At 36.2% G+C, this 19,615-nt stretch overlaps 1 protein-coding gene across 1 annotated transcript in view; it reads right to left on the minus strand.

Annotated features, from left to right (window-relative positions):
- Positions 1 to 1,518: 1,518 nt before the first annotated feature.
- The window catches only part of LOC125840831 (vacuolar protein sorting-associated protein 54, chloroplastic-like), a 38,456-nt gene continuing 20,359 nt past the window's right edge, over positions 1,519 to 19,615 (minus strand). Inside the window, exons 13-20 of the mRNA XM_049519803.1 lie at positions 18,714 to 18,867; positions 12,863 to 12,944; positions 11,171 to 11,250; positions 10,362 to 10,523; positions 3,892 to 3,959; positions 2,919 to 2,999; positions 2,461 to 2,697; positions 1,519 to 1,849 (exon numbers count right to left, since the gene is read on the minus strand). Of these exons, the coding sequence (XP_049375760.1) occupies positions 2,565 to 2,697; positions 2,919 to 2,999; positions 3,892 to 3,959; positions 10,362 to 10,523; positions 11,171 to 11,250; positions 12,863 to 12,944; positions 18,714 to 18,867 (760 nt within the window). The 3' untranslated portion in view covers positions 1,519 to 1,849; positions 2,461 to 2,564. The remainder of the gene's footprint in view (positions 1,850 to 2,460; positions 2,698 to 2,918; positions 3,000 to 3,891; positions 3,960 to 10,361; positions 10,524 to 11,170; positions 11,251 to 12,862; positions 12,945 to 18,713; positions 18,868 to 19,615) is intronic.

The raw sequence follows: 19,615 nt of genomic DNA on the forward strand, positions 1-19,615 counted from the left end.
AAAAATGTATTTAAAAAAAATTAATTGATTTATTTTAAGGTGAAAGAACACATCCATTCGGTTAGGGGTTGTTTATGTGCATTTTTAGAAATAAATAGGATAATTAAATTTATAAGAACATTTTAGTAGACTTTTAAATTTAGAAGTTCTTGCTTTTAAAATAATACATGCATAGATAGATAATATTGATATTATTTTATAAAATCATACCTTATATGACTTGACATACACATGCACACATTTGTTGAGAAACTAGTATGTGTGTTTACCAACACCAACAAAAAATTTAATATACTTATGCTTCCTAGAACAAGTTAGTTTTAAAAGAAAATGCACATATATCACTACTTAAAAATTTGAACCCTTCAAATGACATAAGGATAATTTGTAGAGGTTTTGTTTTAATTATATTAATTTCATTTTATAGAATTATATATATTACATGACTCAATATACACGCGATGAAAAATTAAAGAAGGAAATGTTTGTTATAGGATACAGAAGAGAAAGTTCAAATATCTTTCGAGTTTGAGGAAAGTAGTTGGGAGTAAATCCAGACTCAACCTTTAATTACCCACGGATTATCTCCATCTAGGAAACAAGTGAATTTCTTGCTTAAAAGAGAGGAAATGTTTGAAGGAAAATGTTTCTCTAAAATATTTTATTGGAAACAAGTGAATTTTTTACTTATTTTTTAATGTTTGATAAGTAAAAAAAAAAAAAATCTTAAAAACATTTATATATAAGTCGGCAAAATATAAGAAGGGTGGGATGGGGTGGGGAGTGGTAATTAGGGGACAAGAATGGGATGGGGTGGGGAGTGGGGATTAGAGGATGGAGAGAGACGAGGGTTGAAGAGGCTGGGTGGGTGGAGGGAAAGGAAATAGTGAACTTAAATAACTTATGAAACTTGTTTCTTACTTTCATCATGAAAGTCATTATCCTCAATTTTAAAGAGATTGTTTTCCTAGAGAATATTTTGACCGACCAAACACACCCGAGAATCGTACAAGACAATCCCACAATCACTGAATTTTAGCTTTTTGTAACTCAACAATCGTTTTTTAGAAAGAATGAAACTAGTACATTATTAATTTCTCGTCAGTCACTGCAAAGTTAAACTTACTTTCCAATAACAAATTTTCAGATGCTTAGGACTTACTTTGTGATCTATTCTCAATGTCACACACAGCATGTGCTGTTTACTGGCAATGCGAACAATTACTATGGAAAGAGTGAATGAATGACATCTCGTTACAGGCACTGTATGTATCTCAACAAGTGTGAGCAACCTCAAAACCAAGACGAAATGTTACAAAACTATTCCACCAGCTCGAAAAGTTCTATTGAGAAAACGCAAACCGAACTTTTCAAGGTGGAGTCATATTGCTAGCATTTTCAAGAGACGGGGACGGAGTAAATGTGTTAAGTCAACTCCAAGTCTATTCTTTACAATACAAAACTAAAAGTAACCTGTGCTCATCAAAGGTGGGAATAATTAGAAGAAAAATAAGCAGCTGAGAGGAAGGGTACAAAAACAGTTCTTAAGACCATTGATATTTGATACAGAAGAAGATATGCTCAAATTAAGCAAGGAACTGATACATACAATTATTTTCACTAGTATACACTACAACTGCACTCTATAAATATTATTATTCAGCTTCCACTCTCTGCTGATGTCTTTTTTCTTTTCTCTAAAATCTAGGGAAGAAAAAAAATAATCTAATGTCCAGGCAAAAAGAATACAATCATCCAAAAAATATCAAACATCTGACAGATCACAAACTGTGTATGATAGCTCCAAATTTGCTGTCAAAGATTCTTGCTCCCTCAAAACTCAATTCAACTGTGGTATTAAGACATCCAGTAAGAAGACTACCCATCTGGGTACATTGTGGATTGATGTATAGAGCAAATAAGAGAATTATCCAACAATAATTATCTGAAAGGAATTCTAGACAAAATGCTGATAGCAGTAATTGACACAACTTAAGAAAATCCAACAATTTGACAACAGAAAATAAAACTAAACTATTCTGAATCAGTTAGCAAAGAAACTCACATTAGATATTAAGATGAAACAAAATTAAATATACGCTTGTGCAAGTGTAAATTAATGAACTTCTGCAGTTCACTTCTTCCATAATTGTTATAAACTCGGGGACATCTTCCATATCTCTAAACAAGCTTTAATCTCATCAAACATACTCTCCCCTGTTAGTTACTTAGACACAATTATACAATCCAGCTAATCATGGAGCAGTATGAGTTGAATGTAACTGATTAGATGAGCAAAGGCATTTTCGTTAATGGAGCAACAGGAGATGCAATTCATGCACAAACTAAAGGAGTTTCGAATGCAGTTTATCCCTAATAATTTTTTGATCTTTGCTTCATTTATAGTGTCCCTTACTATTTATTCACACACATGAAGGATCCAGTAACACAAGATTTTACCTCAAGTTAATTGTACAGCGTCGATGTGTAGTCTTCAGGTGTCCTCGGATTGCTCCCATCACACCTATCCAATGTTTGCAAGAACCGCCTAGTTTACAAGGAACCTATTGACTAGCTTCTGCATCAAAATTTTGTTCCAGAAACTCATCAAGCTGCCCCCAATTGGGAGGATTGGATTTACTATCAGAAGGTAATGATCTGATACATCCAAGAAGATGCTGAACATCACGATATGCTCTGTTTGAAGAAAAAACAAATCATAGGAGGTAAAAAGTGAGGGAATAAATAAAAAAACTCCTACAGAAAGGAAGTAAAAGTTAGAAATTTCAACTTATATATAAAAATTATGTTACCTTGATCACAATTTTTTAAAGAATTTCATCATTCAAAGAACATTGAATAGTACTAATTATTAAATTGTCTCGTATGAGTAAAATTTCTGATTATATAGACAGTACCTTTGTCGAGCTTGTTGACTGCTAATATCCAATCGTGAGAATGCCTCTGAAATTTGTGAGTGAAAGATGATAACCACTTGCCTGCAAGGATCACATTCTTAGGACTATCTGATGGAAGCAAGGACTATTTCTAAGACATACTTACACATAGTATCTTGCACTGATTATTAGTAATGATAATTAGTACAAATATATTTGGTCTTGAATACATAAAGTCATGTTTGGAAGTAAGGGTGAAGAGAGAGAAAACAGTTTGCAAAGCCAACATCCAACGTATAAATTAGTTAACCAGTAAATATAACATGGAAAGTAGCAATGGAAATCCATACTTAAGACCATCTCCAACCCCACTCTATTTTACTCTCCATTCTCTATATTTGGAGAGTAAAATAGAGAATTGGGTCTCCAACTTTGGAGAACTACTATTCACCTCTCTATTTCACTTTTTCATTATTTTAATATTATTTCTACTATTTATAACTAACATATTATTTTTCATATAAGGCTATTAATTAAATTTCTAATATTCGTAATTCTTTTTAAATATAATATAACAGTTTTAAAAATGTATATTATTTAGTATATATTACTTTCATCCCGGATTAACAATATTTTAAATATATTTTTTTCAATTTTCGTCACTTTAAGAGATAATTTGATATTATTATTGATTTTCACCACAAAATTTAAATGATAAAATGAAAAATTTAATTGAAAAAGACAATACATGACATAATAATTTAAATATAAGACAACAATACAATACATAACATAATGATTTTAAAAATCACAACAATAATTTAGTAATCCGGTAGGTCGTTTTCAGATTTAACAATATTCGGAAAAAAGATAGTGTATGATCTAGAGAATTGTTGGTGCAAGAAATCCGTGCCCCCTGACTCTCCCCCCCCTGCACCCCCCCCCCCTCAAAAAAAAAAAAGGCTAATCTTTTGCCAAAGTTTCGAATCCTCACCTGAAAATAGCTTGAACATCAACCTCATGCAGAGTTCGACATAACACACGTTGGAGAAGGCCAACCTCCTATAAACAAATGAAGAAAGTAAAATCAGTTTAAGGGAGCTTTCTGATAATAAACTTAAACAAAGAGAAACTAAGGAAACAACGAAAACAGAAGTAGCAAGCATGTAAGAGCTAAACAGAGAAAGTAAGACAGTGAAAACTCACTAGCAAGATTACAGAAACATTAAGAGACAACTCAAGCAAGAAGGACAAGAAAGACAGCCACAAATCATTCTAACAATACATCAGATAGAACTATTTCAAGAATGAATCAAAAAACTCGGCTAATCTAGTTAGAGGGTGAATATTCAAAGAGGTGATAGAACTTGTTAGTCATTAATATATCAACTCAATATGGGTGATGTTCTGACTCACGGATTGGTCCAACCACATTCCAATGTGGAAGTTAGTAATCAATCTTCAATAGTTTCCCTTCTTCAACACAACTTTTCTTCTCACACCACCTTTGCACCAATACATTTCATGTTGATAAGCTAGGACATTGTCAATCACAGAAATACCCACAAAAGGGCTGGTGTAGAGGAGATGGACTTCAGGCAAATAAGGTTTGCAAAATTATATCCAAGATGTTGGCAGCACGAATCAAGAGGGTGATGAATGTTTGCAGATATACAAATGACTTTTATCAAAGGAAAGTAACTAACAGACAGTCCATATTGCTAATGAATACCTAACAGTAGAATAAGATAAGGAATACAGGGATAATGTGCAGACTTTTTTGACATAGAGAAAGCACTTGACCAAGTAAAATAGTCATGGCTTTCACAGTTTGGTTAAAAATTGATTCACCATGAACCGAACCAAACCAAACCGATTAAGTAAACTGATTTTTATCTGGTTTGGATTTACGTTTTAAAAAACCGATAATATTTGATTTTATTAAAAAACAAACCAAATAAAAACCGAACCGATAAATTATATACACAAATTTTATAGTTGTATATATACAATATAATATTTTTAAAAAATATTTTTTGTATTTTATGAAAATTTTATTTATCTCTAGTAGGCAAATGAACTTTACACTTTCAGCTCATTTGTTTTTTTTTAAATCAGGAATCCAATCTCATATATTCAACGAAACAACCATGATATATATATATATATATATATATATATATATATATATAAAAGACAATTCCTCCATGGTCTAAGAAAATTATAGCCACTACAATGAAAGGTTAATAACGGATTATAAGTTGGAAAATTATTTTCTAATGAAAAAATAAAAGAGAAATATCATTATATTTCTTAAAAATCGAAAAAAATTGAAAAAATCGACAACAACCAAACTGATGGATATGAATTTTATTTGGGTTGGTTTGAATAATTGAAAACCGACTAAATTGGTTTTATCCCAAAACTGACCCATGAACACCTGTAGTCATATCTACTCACATCAGTAAAAGATGAGCCAGGGAAAAGTGGATTGGGTGGAGTGGATGTTGAGACGGGCAACATTTAAAATTTGAACTTAACAAACCCATGTGCCATGCACATGACCAGTCTTTTGTCGAATTTCCATGCCTTAAACACTTTAGAATATTTTCAGCATCATTCCAACACTTAGAATTATTTCAGCTTCCGTCAATGTCATCGTCACTGTCGCACCATGCCCATAAGGTGCCAAGCGCCTGTCCTTGCCCACTGCATCCAAGGCTTCCTTGCCACCACTCTAGCACCTTGCTGTCCACCAACACTTAGTCACCACATCCATGTACATTATTTTCACAGATCATGCTAAGGCCAATGCACAAGTCTTGCTGACATCTATCTTTGAGAATGAGGGTCTAACAAACCACCCCCACTAGTTGAACTTGACGCCCTCATCGAATTTCTTGTCAAACTACCACGGATCCTTGCTTTTCTCCTTAAGTGCATCTTCCTTAGCTTTTCCCTTCCGCTGCACTAAGAATTCCTCTTAATGTTTCCAACAACCCATGATCAAGTATTTTCATCTTTGCCTCAAACTACGTAGGCACCGAAGGAGGAGCCCTCTTTGACATGTTTCTGTCTAGATCATCAACATCTTTAAAACACGGTTTCAGATAGCTTACATGGAAGGTGGGATGAATTTTCAATCTTTCTAGAAACTTCACCTACCCTTTCAAATGATCTGTCATACCTTGGAATAAGCCCACTATGTCTCTTCTTGTTCACAATCTGCTTCTTGATTTGGGGAGTGAGCTTAAGCAACACTTTGTCTCCGACATTGAACTCAACTGCACGTCTATGTTGATCAACATACTTCTTCATACATTTTTGTGCTTTCCTCAAACTGTCTTGGGCCTCAACGAGCATCTCATGCCTATCCTTTGCATACCGGTAAGCAGCTGCATATATCATTTCTGCGTTGCAACGTCAAGGGGTGTCCTGCGCTGCATGCCTAGAACAATTTCCAATGGACTCTTCTCTGATGCTGAAGACTTGCGTAGATTATAGCAAACCTGTGTCATATCTAACAAGTCTACCGAGTTCCACTCTAACATATGTAACAACTCGGCAGAGTTGTTAGTCATGACGCAGTTTTGCTATAATCTACACACGTCTTTGAAAACAAAGCAAAGTCCATTTGAACTTGTTCTAGGCATGCAGCCCATGACACCCCTTCATGTTGCAACGCAAAAGAGTCATCGTATATGTCCAGCTGCTTACCGATGTGCAAAGGACAAGCATGAGTGCTTGTTGAGGTGCAAGGCAATTTGAGGAAAGCAAAGAAACACATGAACAAGTATGCTGATCAGCATAGACGTGCAATTGAGTTCAATGTCGGAGACAAAGTGTTGCTTAAGCTCACTCCCCAAATCTGAAAGCAGATTGTGAACGAGAAGAGACATGGAGGGATGATTCCAAGGTATGACGGAGCATTTGAAGTAGTTAAAAGGGTAGGTGAAGTTGCTGGACAGATTGAAAATTCATCCCACCTTCCATGTAAGCTATCTAAAACGTACTTTGAAGATGTTGATGATCCAGACAGAAGCAGGTCAAGGACGGCTCCTCCTTCGGTGCCAACGTAGTTTGAGGTAAAGATTGAGGAAATACTAGATCACCAGATTGTCGAAAACAGTAAGAGGAATACAAAGACAAAATTCTTAGTGCGGTTGACGGGCAAAGCTAAGGAAGATGCAATTTGGGAGAAAAGTAAGGATATGTGGCAGTTTGACAAGCAAGTTGACGACTACGTCAAAACAGCCTCGACGAGGGTGTCGAGTTCAACTAGTGGAGATGGTTTGTTAAACCCTCTGTCTCAAAGATAGATGTTGGCAAGGCATGTCAAGGCTTGCGCATTGGTCTTGGCATGAACTATGGAAATAATGTACATGACTGTGGCGACTAAGTGTTGGTGGACAGCAAAGTTCCAAGGTGCTTGAGTGTTGGCAAGGCAGCCTTGGGCGCAGTAGGCAAGGGCGGGAGCATGGCACCTGATGAGCATGCGTGTGATAGTGGCATCATCTAGGAAAGGCAGTGGTGTTGGCTTGACGACGGCAAGGCATTGGAGTTGGCTTTACGATGATGGCATGGCATAGGCAAAAGCTGAAAAAATTCTAACGTTGGAAGGATGCTGAAAATATTCTAATTGCTAAAGGCATGGAAATTCAGCTAACGCAAAAGCTGCCCATGTGCGTGGCACATAGGGTCATTAAGTTCGAGTTTTAATTGTTTTCCAAATGTTAGGATAATCAGTTTGTACTTATTTTTATTTGGATAGAATTCTATTTAAGTCATGTGCCTGGCATGCTGCCAGTTGTAACTGTTTGCAACAGCCTGTCTGCAGATTTTAGCAGAATGATTTGAAGGCAGTAGAGAGGGTGTTCTATGTCTTAGCAAAATGTGTGACCATTTCCTTTTCGTATCTGAGAGATTAAGAAAAGGTTGGGACTTTTTGTGTCTGTTGTGTTCTTATTGTTCATATGTTGCCTACGAAACAGTCTAAGTACTTAGACGTGTGTGAGTGTGTCACTGAAGTTTTGCAGTGTGTGCAGGATTGCTAAGAAGTGGTGACGACGAAAAAAATCACCACTGTGAAGCTTTCTGTAATTATTAATGGTGCACCATAAGGCTTATTTCCTACTTTTAAGGGATTAAGACAGTCTCGTATCTCCTTTCTTATCCATCTTGGCTAATGCAAGGGCCTAGTTCGATGCTCAAACAAAGCAATGTCTTTACAATGAATTAAGGGCTCCAGAGATGGGACATCAAGCTACAATAGAGTGTAAGTCTCTCATATACAATTGCAGATGATCCACTTATTTAATACGAAGTTGAGGAGTCACGAGTGAAGTATCTAAAGGTGCTTTTAATCTTAATTGAAGCAGTAGTTGGACTGAAGTTTAACCTGGAAAGAGCTTCGTGTTCCCTGTAAATATAGTGCAAGATGTACATAGGCAGGGTAATATCTTGGGTTGTCAGACTGATAAACTACCTATGGAATACCTAGGTAGGTCATTAGGGGATATATTCAAGTTAAAACTAGCGTGGAAAACTCTCTCCCAATCTACCTCATGTCTTCTTTTTTCCAGTGCCAGTTTGCCTGAAGAAGAAATTGGACAGGATAAGGTGAAATTCTTTGTGGGAAGGTAACAAGGAAGGCCTTTCACTTGATAGTGGGATACAGTGTTGAAGCAAGAAATTCCAGAAAAAGTGCTTATTTCTAAAAAATAAGTTTCAGCACTTTAAAAAGTGCTTTTAAAGTACATTTTAAAAGCTACTTTTTTTTCAGACAATCCGAACGGGCTCTAATTGTAATGTGCCCATACGTTAATTTTGCCTATGAGGCAAGAATCCAGGACATTTCAGAAGTTACAGACAACGAAGATAATACGTTTCCTATTGGGCAGGAGGTTCAGTTGCAGCGACTTATAAACAATTGAGAAGCACATGCAACTTTTTTCTATGAGGCAAAACTCATGGAAATTGAGCAGGTTCACTATATTGAAATGTCCCCAATTTCTGTCTCATAGGCAAAACTAATAAATGCCCACAAGTTATGCCCGATGGGCTACACGGGTTATTTTTCTTAAATTTATTAAGCAGGGCCAAAATTTTCAAGATCACCCTATGGAGGTCACTCTTGCAAATTCCCCCTATTGAAGTGGTCGTGGTGATATGGCAAAAAAGTGAGGATCTTATCAAGAAAGAAGATTTCTGAAAATGGGAAACAAAGTTTCTATTCACCGGTCCTATTAATACTTCCCATGGTGTTGGTATATTATGCAAACATATTAGCAGCCTATGGCATATTTTTTGAAGTAACAGTATAATCATGTTGGGGAATGGAAAAGGACAAGGTTTTGGCATGATACTTCAATTGTATATACACCCCTTGTGCTGATCTTCATAGTTTCACCTCCAATACTAAAAAGTTTGTCTCCAATTGCTGGAACGGAAATAGCTGGAGATTATCATTTAGAAAAAAATTGTTTTGATCAGGAGGTACCTCAAATGGGTTTACTGATGGAACACTCGGAAAAAGTGTCACTACATAAAGGGGTACTTGAGAGTACCACCTGGATTAGGCATAAGAATGGGCATTTCTCTGTTATTCTAGAGAAGTGGTAATTGGTTGGCCATTCAAGCAACTGTGGAAGTCCAAGGCTCCTCTTAGCATGCTTAACTCAAAGCAATTTCAGTGAAAAGGATTGGCATTATTCAGTAGATGTTTTATGTGCAACAACACGGAGGAAAGCAGCAACCGTGTTCTTTTTTGGCATTGTGCAGTGACAAGGAAGATCTGGTACTTAATTTTTCACTTGTTCCACATAGGTTTATCATGCCTTACTCAGTCAAGGAACTTTTCAGTTAAAGAGTGTTGGGGGATTAAGGACATCTTCAAGAAAGGTTTGAAATACAGCACCTGCTTGCGTTTGTTTGATATTGTGGAGGGAAAGGAATGCAAGATGTTTTGAAGGGAAGGCAGATGTTTTTACAAAAGATCAATTTTAGATGCTTACAGATTTTGGCTTTTTGGTACGATCTACAGGATGTCAAAGATGAATACAGCATGCAACAATTCATAGATTCTCTACACGGATAGGAACTTTGTACAAAAGGTGTCTTTTTTTGTTTTTATTTTTGTTTTGGGGAAACTCTAATCCCGTAATGACCTTAGCACGTTCTAAGTTGATCATGTTTATTATTAATAGACCATTACATATCTGTTTATTAAACTTGCAAAACCTTTAATTTCTATTGATTTCAAAAACATCTCTAAAATGATGAAACCTTATATATCTTGTATTTGCAAAAAGCAAATGTGAAATCATTGAGAAATGATAACAAATGGGTAAGCCCACCCTAACTTTCTTTTTCACAATTGACAACATTTCTTAATTTAAAAAAAGTTGGGAAAATGGGGAAACTGGGGTAAGAATGCAGTGAGACCTATAACAAACAAACTTCTACCTTTGTGATTGAACGAGCAAATTGGCTTGGCTGTGAGTCAGTATCTTCCTGCCTATTCAAACTTTCAACAATCTGTGGCAAACTCCGAAGGTGTACCAGCAATCTTTCTCGCATTATCTGTACCAACTTCGAATGTATTTCATCACGATGAACTTTGTAGTCCTAATTCCAGAGAGAGATTAGGGTCAAGGATGTCCAGCCAAAATCTTGGATTGTGATGCTTTAAAAGTACAATGATCTCAGCATAGAAAAATATTTGACTGGGACACACTAAAACATAATAGCAGTTGATTTTCTATTGAGAATGAGCGAGAAAAACAAATAAATGTGAATAGATACAAGGAATAGTGTGGGATAGGTATAGCTTGATATGGTACATACTTGCATAACTAGCGGTAACATTAAAAAAGAAGCCCTTTGTTCTTTGTTTTCTTCCACACAATATCTTACTCACATATAGTACAATTAAAAGGGTACCATCTCTCTTTTAGAAGTAAAAAAATAATATACTAACAGGCATCAAGGTGGTCCAAACTTAACAAGCGAAGAGAGGATAAAAGCCTTGAAGTAATACTCCCTCCCTATCCCAACCTCACCCTCCCAAAAAGAAGAAAAAGAGAATCTACATCAAGTTTACAGAAAGAACAGAAAAATGAAAAATACCCAAGGAACTTTCACAAATGAAAATGGAACCTCATTAAAAATCTTGAAGGCTGGTGAAGAAACAGAAAATATTCATTCTTCAAGTGCTACTCTACTAGGATGGAAGGAATATGCTGGAATAAATATAAGCAAAATTTCTTCCTTACCTGTGCTACTCGATCAACCTCCAGCATTAGCAATCCCTTGTGTGTTTCAGGCACTCTCAGAAACAGTATTCTCTTGATTTCTTTCAACACACAAAATGTCCGAAATAGAAACAGATTACACAACAGGTAACAAAGAAATTTTTAAAAGTTCTTTAAGCATGAAAAATACTTCTACACAGTTCCTATTCAGTTAAGGGAGAGCATACGTTATTACACAACCATATCATATTTCAAACATTAGTAATAAGAATCATTACTCAAGATGATTTCTAACATCTGCCGTCAACAAATTGAGTTAGACGAATTTGATCCTCCTCTCCTTTTCAGATAAAATGAAATACTTTTGTCTCTTGGGTGTCCCTTACCAATTTATCTTGGGAATCAGGAAGAAGAGACAACTCTAATATTGAGAAAAGAAACCCTTTATGGCCTAAAGAAAGTAACATATAAAGTAATCACATGTAATTAGGAGGAGTCCTCCTAAGCCTAGTATTTTTCTAATCTTTCTTAGACTAAGTCAAGATAACTAGACTAGGTCTGCACAAAACTGCAAAGGGTAGAGTACACTCAATCATTACTTAGTTTTGAAGAGGTAAGGCACCATGTCCCCCTCCATATGTATATGCCTTTTGGATTTTAATTTATGGATAGGGGTCTATGCCTGATTTCTGCTCAATGCAGTACCAAGTAGTCTAATTTTTTTAATATGGTGGTATTTTGGCCAATTGTTTGTACCTTGACTAATTCCACTACCTGCTACCTCCAACCAACACAGATACTGTGCAACTCTACCCACCACGGCTTGGACAGATGGAAAGTAATCACCTAGTATTTTTGTCTTCGCTGGGACTTGAACCTGGGACGTCATGAATCGGCCCCACTAAGTAAGTAATCTAATTAGAAAGAATGAGAAATTATATGTAGCACTAAAGAGCCTAATGAAAAAAGGGTGAAAAAAGAGATGTAGCACTTAATAGTCTAATGAAGAAAGGCTGAATAACTGGAGAAAATGAGCATGGTCAACAGAGTTTCAGGTTTGTAATCACTATGCATATGGGACAGAGAGATGAAGGGAAAATAAAATGGCTGATGAGATAGGTGAGATTCTGCAATTAAAGACACAGGTTCAAGTCGGAAATCAACAATTTTTGACATGATTGTGGTAAACCAGGAGTTCTCAATAAGAATAAGGAATTATACAACTATTAAGATTTGATGGAACTTGCTGCTTTCAGAATTACCAACTGACAGAGGTGATCATGAGTAATGAAAAAACACCCAAGGTAGGATGCATTCACTGATGAAAATAGATTAACTCTACCGAAAACCTGAATGGTTGATTTCCTCAGAATACTTATTCAGACACTCAAGTTGAAAGATGTCAATACATGATTTTTAGTATGATGGGCAATGGACTTCCCACTGTTAATGATTTCAACTATACACTGACAGAGGTAGAAAGATAACAATGTAAATAAACAGCATACTTTCCCCTTTAAATTCCAACCACCATTCAGGTAGAAACTTTACACAAATGGTAATGGCATGTTATTACCATTGGAACAATGTCTGAGCACATTGATATATCCTAAACCAAAGATCAACAATGAATACAATAGTAGACAAGGAACTAGACAAAAGCCAGAAACAATATAAGAACCACCAGTGAAAAGCTTCGTCATCATTGCCTACCTGGAATTATAGTGTATGTGAAACCGATGACTTGGCTTGTCAAAGCCAAGTGTTTAGAAGTAATAGACTTCAAACCTGACACCTGCAATTTTTTCTCTAATTAACAACACCAATACTGCATATACAAGATAGAAACTACAAAATGTTTAGTCCAAGTTACAGGCAAACTATAGAAAAGCTGAAAGCTTCTATTGGTTGATAATGATTCAGAAGAATATCTGAAAAAATAAAACATCAATATAATACTTTTTCTGGCATATTCGTGATCTTAAAAACCACCAAAAACAAGTCGCAGACCAGAAATATGTGCTCACTAACATACACCCCAGATCCTTCAAGTGGGATACAACAACAATCAGAAGTCAATAGTCAATGTGGTGAAATGGCAAGATAATAGCCTTTTTTTATTGCAAGAAAACATCTTTTGAAAGGAGTAGCAGTTGATTATTGAAATGAAATCATGATGCACAAAAATAATTTTGAGTCAAGTTGCAAAAGATTGAAAGAGCTTTGATGGTGTACCCATCTCCTACAAATTGGCATAAAAAAGGAAAGGAAAAACATGACCATGTCAGCTATGGAGTAAAGAGAATAGAGATCTATGATTATCATATTGTGAGCAGTCCAATTTTTTAGGCAGTGTGTATTTTTATTTTATTTTTGATGACAAGGGAAACCCGCAGCCGCTACCCTTTGGGTGCGCACAGGGTAAAACCCCCGCTCCTATGCAATAGCTCGCAAACCACATAGGAGAGGTAACCCACACTAGACAAGCCTGGTGCGACGAGCTCGACCCAGAAAGCAAACCCCTTGCTTTCGCTGGCAAGGGATTTCGAACTTGAGACCTCCAACATGGAAGTCCCAAGCTCAAACCACATGCCTCAGGAATATAAAAGATCATGTCATCAATTTCCACCAAGAGACCAGAAGGATCGAAATTACTGCAATACACAGAGATACGCAGAGAAGTCATCAATCATAAGATGGAAGCCTGAACAAGTCAGAAGAATTATTAACAAGTGGCGGCTATCAATTCAAGACTACCAAAAAGTTCAAATCAGCTAGCCAGGTCATTGAAGTGCATGTGATAATCGATAAGGCAAGCTCAACATTCTTGTAACGTTACTTATCTGGATGATTTGGTGAATCAGTGCAGAAATGGCAAGTGGAGAAGAGTACACATGCGAGTAAATGGTTATTGGAGACTTTATGTGGGGTTTTATGCTACTGATATGAATGGAATGCACTTCCTAGAGGTGTAATGGACAGTCCTTGGGTAGTATGCGGGGACTTCAATGTGTGTAGGGTTCCCCACAGAGAAGAGGAACTGACAAAGAAGGTCTTCTGCCATGGTAGAATTCTCAGATACCATAGAAGAGTTGGAGCTTTTTGATTTTCCACTTGAAGGAGGAGCACATACATGGTTCAGGGGAGATTTGAACACTGCTGCATCAAGGATTGATAGAATTATATTCACATCTGAGTGGAGTGAACAATTCAGTAAAGTGAAGCAGATTGCTCTACAAAGACTGACGTCAGACCATGTGCCTATAGCCTTATACTGTGGACCATGGGGACCTGAATAAATCTTATTTCAAATTCAAATATTGGTGGCTAACACACAGAGATTTATAGACAAAATCAGTTCTTGGTGGAATTCTTTTGCATATTCAGGGAAACCAGAGTACATTTTAGCATGCAAATTAAAAGCCTAGGGAAAGAAGTTGCAACCCTACCCTCTATATAAACAAAAGAAGTTGTTTTGACACATGAAAACCTAAGGAAGAGGAACATTATCTTAAGTCACACACTGATGTTTGTGTGGAGAGGCAGCTAAGACAGTTGGACACTAGTTCCTGCATTGCAGAATCACTGACCAGCTATGTAAGATTTTCATCAATCTCAGCGGCATATAATGGACAATGCCTAGCAAGATTGTTGACACTCTATCTAGTTGGGAAGAAGCTCAGAAGGGAGCTAAAAGCAGGAGCTACTGGAGAACCATCCCAGCCTGTATATAGTGGACCATCTGGAAGGAGAGGAATGCTAGGTTTTTCAAGACAGGAGTAGAACAATACAGAAAATTAAAACAGCTTGTTCCCAGATATTCATCACCTGAACCAACAACAAGAGTCAACTCTTTATGAAGTTTGGTCTGAACATGGATGGAACCTTACCTACAGAAGACTGATGCAAGACTGGGAGGTGGAAAGATTGGCTGAATTTTATGGAACACTTGATCAGTTCTTAGGATTCAAGGAAGGAGAAGACACTCTTAAATGGAAATGTCATAATAAAGGTTTATTAACTGTTAGTTCTGCATATAGAAATATGAATCAGATGGGATCCCAAGTTAACTTTCTGCCTTCGAAGCTTATGTGGAAGGTTAAAATACCATACAAAGTGGTAGTTTTTACTTGGTTGGTGGTGAAAGAGGCTGTACTTACACAAGAGAATCTTATGAAGAGGGGAATACAAATGTACCCAAGATGCTGTTTTTGTGAGCAGGTTGCAGATACAATTAATCATCTGTTCTTACATTGTAAAGTGGTTGGCCAGCTGTGGAATTTGTTTACTAGCTTCAGAGGTATAAGTTGGACTGTTCCAGGGAGAACAGGACAGGCTCTAGAAAGCTGGAATACGGAGGGCAGTGGCAGCACAGACAAGAGTAGATAGAAAATTGTCCCAGCTGTTATTTGGTGGACCATATGGAAAGAAAGGAATTCTAGGAATTTTGATAACAAGAGCAGCCCTCTGCATAAGATTAAAATGAACTGTATTATCACTTTTTGCTATTGGTGTAGTTCAGAGTATATAGATGACCCTGTGGCTATTGTAGACATTCTAGGGTCCTTATAAAGGTGAAAGGAGGATCTAAGGATAGTTCTCTTTTTTCTTCTTTTCTTTTCTTTATCTTTTGTTTATGCCCGACACACATGTGTGGAGGGAGGATATGATGTAAATTTTTGGATACCAGCTTTGAGCTGATGATTGATATACAAATGTTACCTTTAACAAAAAAAAAAAACAGATTGTATATTGCTTTTGTGTTTTAGGTGTACAAAGAACTATCCTATAGAAAGTTACCGATTTCAAAAAAAAAAAACTATCCTATAGATGCAGAAGATATCCTAGAAGTGTTAGAGTCATGCTAGAATTATGAGCTCTTTGTTTTATTGCTATACTCTCTCCTGTTAAAGGGGTTTAGCACTACCCAAGTGCTGGTTTACAATACAAATGTTATCTATTCTAACAAAAAAAAATTGGCCTCCTAGTCACTTTTTTTTTTGAGAAAGTTAACTGGTATTATAAACATAGAAGTACACCAATAGTGAACTCATGTAGTAATTACATCAAAAGTATAGAGGGTTTACCAAAAAGAATCTAAACACCTATCTCCCTCATAAACTATCTAAGAATAGGGTGATGTCCCCCGGATCCTTGGGAATAGAATGGATACACCAAAGGTAAAAGGTCACTAAACAATTCATTTTAATGCTTTGGAAAGGGATGCTCTTGTTCTCAAAACATCTCTGATTTCTCTCACTCCATATTGTCCACCAGATGCAGGCAGGGACAATCTTCCATCTCTCCTTGTGTCCTGACTGATTTCCATCTCTATTCCAACATGCTAGGACTTCTACAGTATTTCTAGGCATGGTCCATGTGATACCTCTCAGGTTAATGAAATACTTCCATAGTTTCTCAGTCACTTTACAATGCAAAAAAAGATGGTTTATTGTCTGACTCAGATTCACAAAAAAAGACATCTGGAGCACAAGTCCTTTCCTCTTTTCATTAAGTTATCCTGAGTCAGAACAGATTGTCTTGCAACAAGCCATTTGAAGTAAGCCACCTTATGTGGTATCTTCCCTTTCCAGATCATCTTCCAAGGCCACAACTCCTTGGTTTTAGTTGAAATGTCTAGTAATTTGTAGGCTGATTTCACCTTGAACTTGCCATCTTTCTCCAGCTTCTATGTTTGTCTTCCTCACAAGTGAGGTTCTTGGCTTGTTCCAAGGTATTATAGAACTGAGTCATTCTCTCCACTTCCCAGTCATTGAGGAACCTTCTAAAAATCAGGTTCCATCCTTGTTCATTTCCGACTTCTACAATTGTAGCCATTTTCTGCTGATTGAGAATATAAATGTCTGGGAACTGTTGTTTCAAAGGTGTTTGTCCCATCCATATATCATTCCAGAACAAGGTTTTCCTCCCATTTCCCACATTAATCACAGAGTTGCTCCAAATTCTTGGCCACTGATTTCTAATAGTTCTCCATAGACCCACACCATAAGGAGTATTAACCTCCTTAGTAGTCCATGATCCTTCCTTTCCATATCTTGCAAAGATAGTGTCCTTCCGTAAGCTCTGATCATCTGTTGCTACTTGCTAGTCTCCAGAGCCATTTTAGCAGAAGGCTCTTATTGTGGGCTTTCAAATTATTAATTCCCAGACCTCCCTCTTTTTTGTTGGAAATAACAGCATCCCACTTAACCAAGTGAAATTTCTTAACCCCTTCCCCATTACCTTGCCAAATAAAATTTCTTCTGATTGTGTCCAGCCTCTGAATGATCTTCCCAAGCATAGGAATAAGGGACATCATATAGGTTGGCATGGCATCAAGAACACTGTTGATAAGTGTGATTCTACCACCCGAGGATAAGTATTGACTTTTCCAGTTAACCAACTTCCTTTCACATTTTTCTACCACAGAGTTCCAGATGCTCAAAGATTTACTCTTAGCTCCCAAAGGCATGCCAAGATAAGTGGTGGGAAGTTCCCCTATCTTGCCACCTAAAATGTTTGCCAGGAGGCTGATCTGTGGTACTTCATTCACAGGATAAATAAAGCTCTTTCCCCAATTGATATGGAGTCCAGATATTGCTTCAAACAAAATGAAAATAACCTTTAACTGTTCAGTTGTTCACTTTCTGCATCACAAAATACTAATGTGTCATCAGCATATTGTAGGTGGGAGATAGACACTCCAGTGAATCCCCCTGACTCACTTTGAAGCTAATTCCTAAAATATCTTATAAAAAGAAAATCAACTAAGCAATCTACTATTGCGATGATAAAGTAAATGATTTTATTAATGGTAGAGAAACCCCTGCATCAAAACCTGTATCCAAGTCATACACCAAGAATATCAGAACCTACACAAACATATGTTTCTCAAATAAAGATACTCAATCTTTTAGACAAATAAATCCTTATTTCTACACCTACATGAAACTAGAAATAAAAGATTTCTTTAATTGTACAAAATCATTTTCAACCCCTTCAAACATTCTCCTATTTTTCTCCTTCCATACTACCCACATAACACCTACAAGGGCTAAAGACCGTTATTATACATGTAATAGGCATTGCATAAGCCCAAGGTACTTGAAATGCCAGTCAAAACATATAAATATAAGATGTTCTGATGGGATAGCTCAACATATACATAGATAAAAGATATTTGTTTGCAGCAATTAGCATTTTGGTGAAAACCCAAAGATGTATATGCAATAGATAGTCTGATAAAATTTTAAAATTCCCATGGGCTTAGCCTTAGTACATCAATTTTGTCTATAAGTGCCTCTCTTTATGTTGCTTTATTACAATAATGGAACATTTACTTTGCCTATCAAAAATAGTATAAATCAACCAATCAACTATCCTCACTCCCAAACTACATGCACTAGTCTGTTCAGGCCCATTTTATCCTAAAAGGAAACACAATCGATGAATAGGATAGGAAGCAGAAGGGATGATGGGTTTGTGGATTGCATCCAAATTCCTTGGTATATCCAAGGAATGATCCATAAGGTACACATTGTTGATTTAGATAGCAAGAGTATACCTGCATGGCTCCAGCTCCAAGTACAAGTTGACAAGTTCTCGTATTGAAAAACTTCAAGATGTCAACAACACGGTGAACTACTTCTGATGATAGGCCAGTTAAACTATTATTCATGTCAATATATTCTGACAACATCTTCACCAAAATCAAGCCACTGAAAAGCAACATTATGATGTTATTTTTGCAGGTTCCAGCCTTGAGAAGAAAAATGAAACCATGCTAAATGACCAGGAAACAGTAGCAATAAGGGGAAGAAGGTAATATTAAGTACCAGGCAGCATTAAGGATCCGTTTGGTAGGCAGTATTAATTAGAATAGTCCATGGATTAAAATTTAGTCCATCAAATACATCGTTTGGTTACTTTATTTAACTTAATCCATGGATTAGTACACCATATGAGGTCTTATTTTATGCCTAGAAAATGGAGGGATAACTAATCCAAGGTTTAACAATATAAGACCCCTAAATGACTAAACTATCCCCAAGGTTTATATTGGAATGGTTATAAATTTCTTTTATAATTTGATGTCCTTTTTATTTATATTGGAATGGTTATATATGTTCTTTTTAATTCTCCAAATCCGTTTAGTGTAATTTGATGATTTTACTACAATAAAATTGTCCCTTTTTTGGGTTTTTTTATTCAAAGTAGTTCGCCAATTGACCACTTGAACTATTTGTTTTTTATTTTTTTTAATAAGCATCCGGTATTTGAACAATATAAGTACCCTTAAATTTATGTTAAGTTTAAGATATATTTGACCAACAAAAAAATAGAAATACACCGTGCCATCTAGGATCTCCATAGTGGTACATCACACCTAAAAATTAACTAACAATATATATATATATATATTAGTATTTAACTTAACTAGTTAAATGAAATAGAAAATCCTACAAA

Source organism: Solanum verrucosum, unplaced genomic scaffold, assembly GCF_900185275.1.
Source record: "Solanum verrucosum unplaced genomic scaffold, falcon-dt-bn FXZP01000194.1, whole genome shotgun sequence".
NCBI lineage: Eukaryota > Viridiplantae > Streptophyta > Magnoliopsida > Solanales > Solanaceae > Solanum > Solanum verrucosum.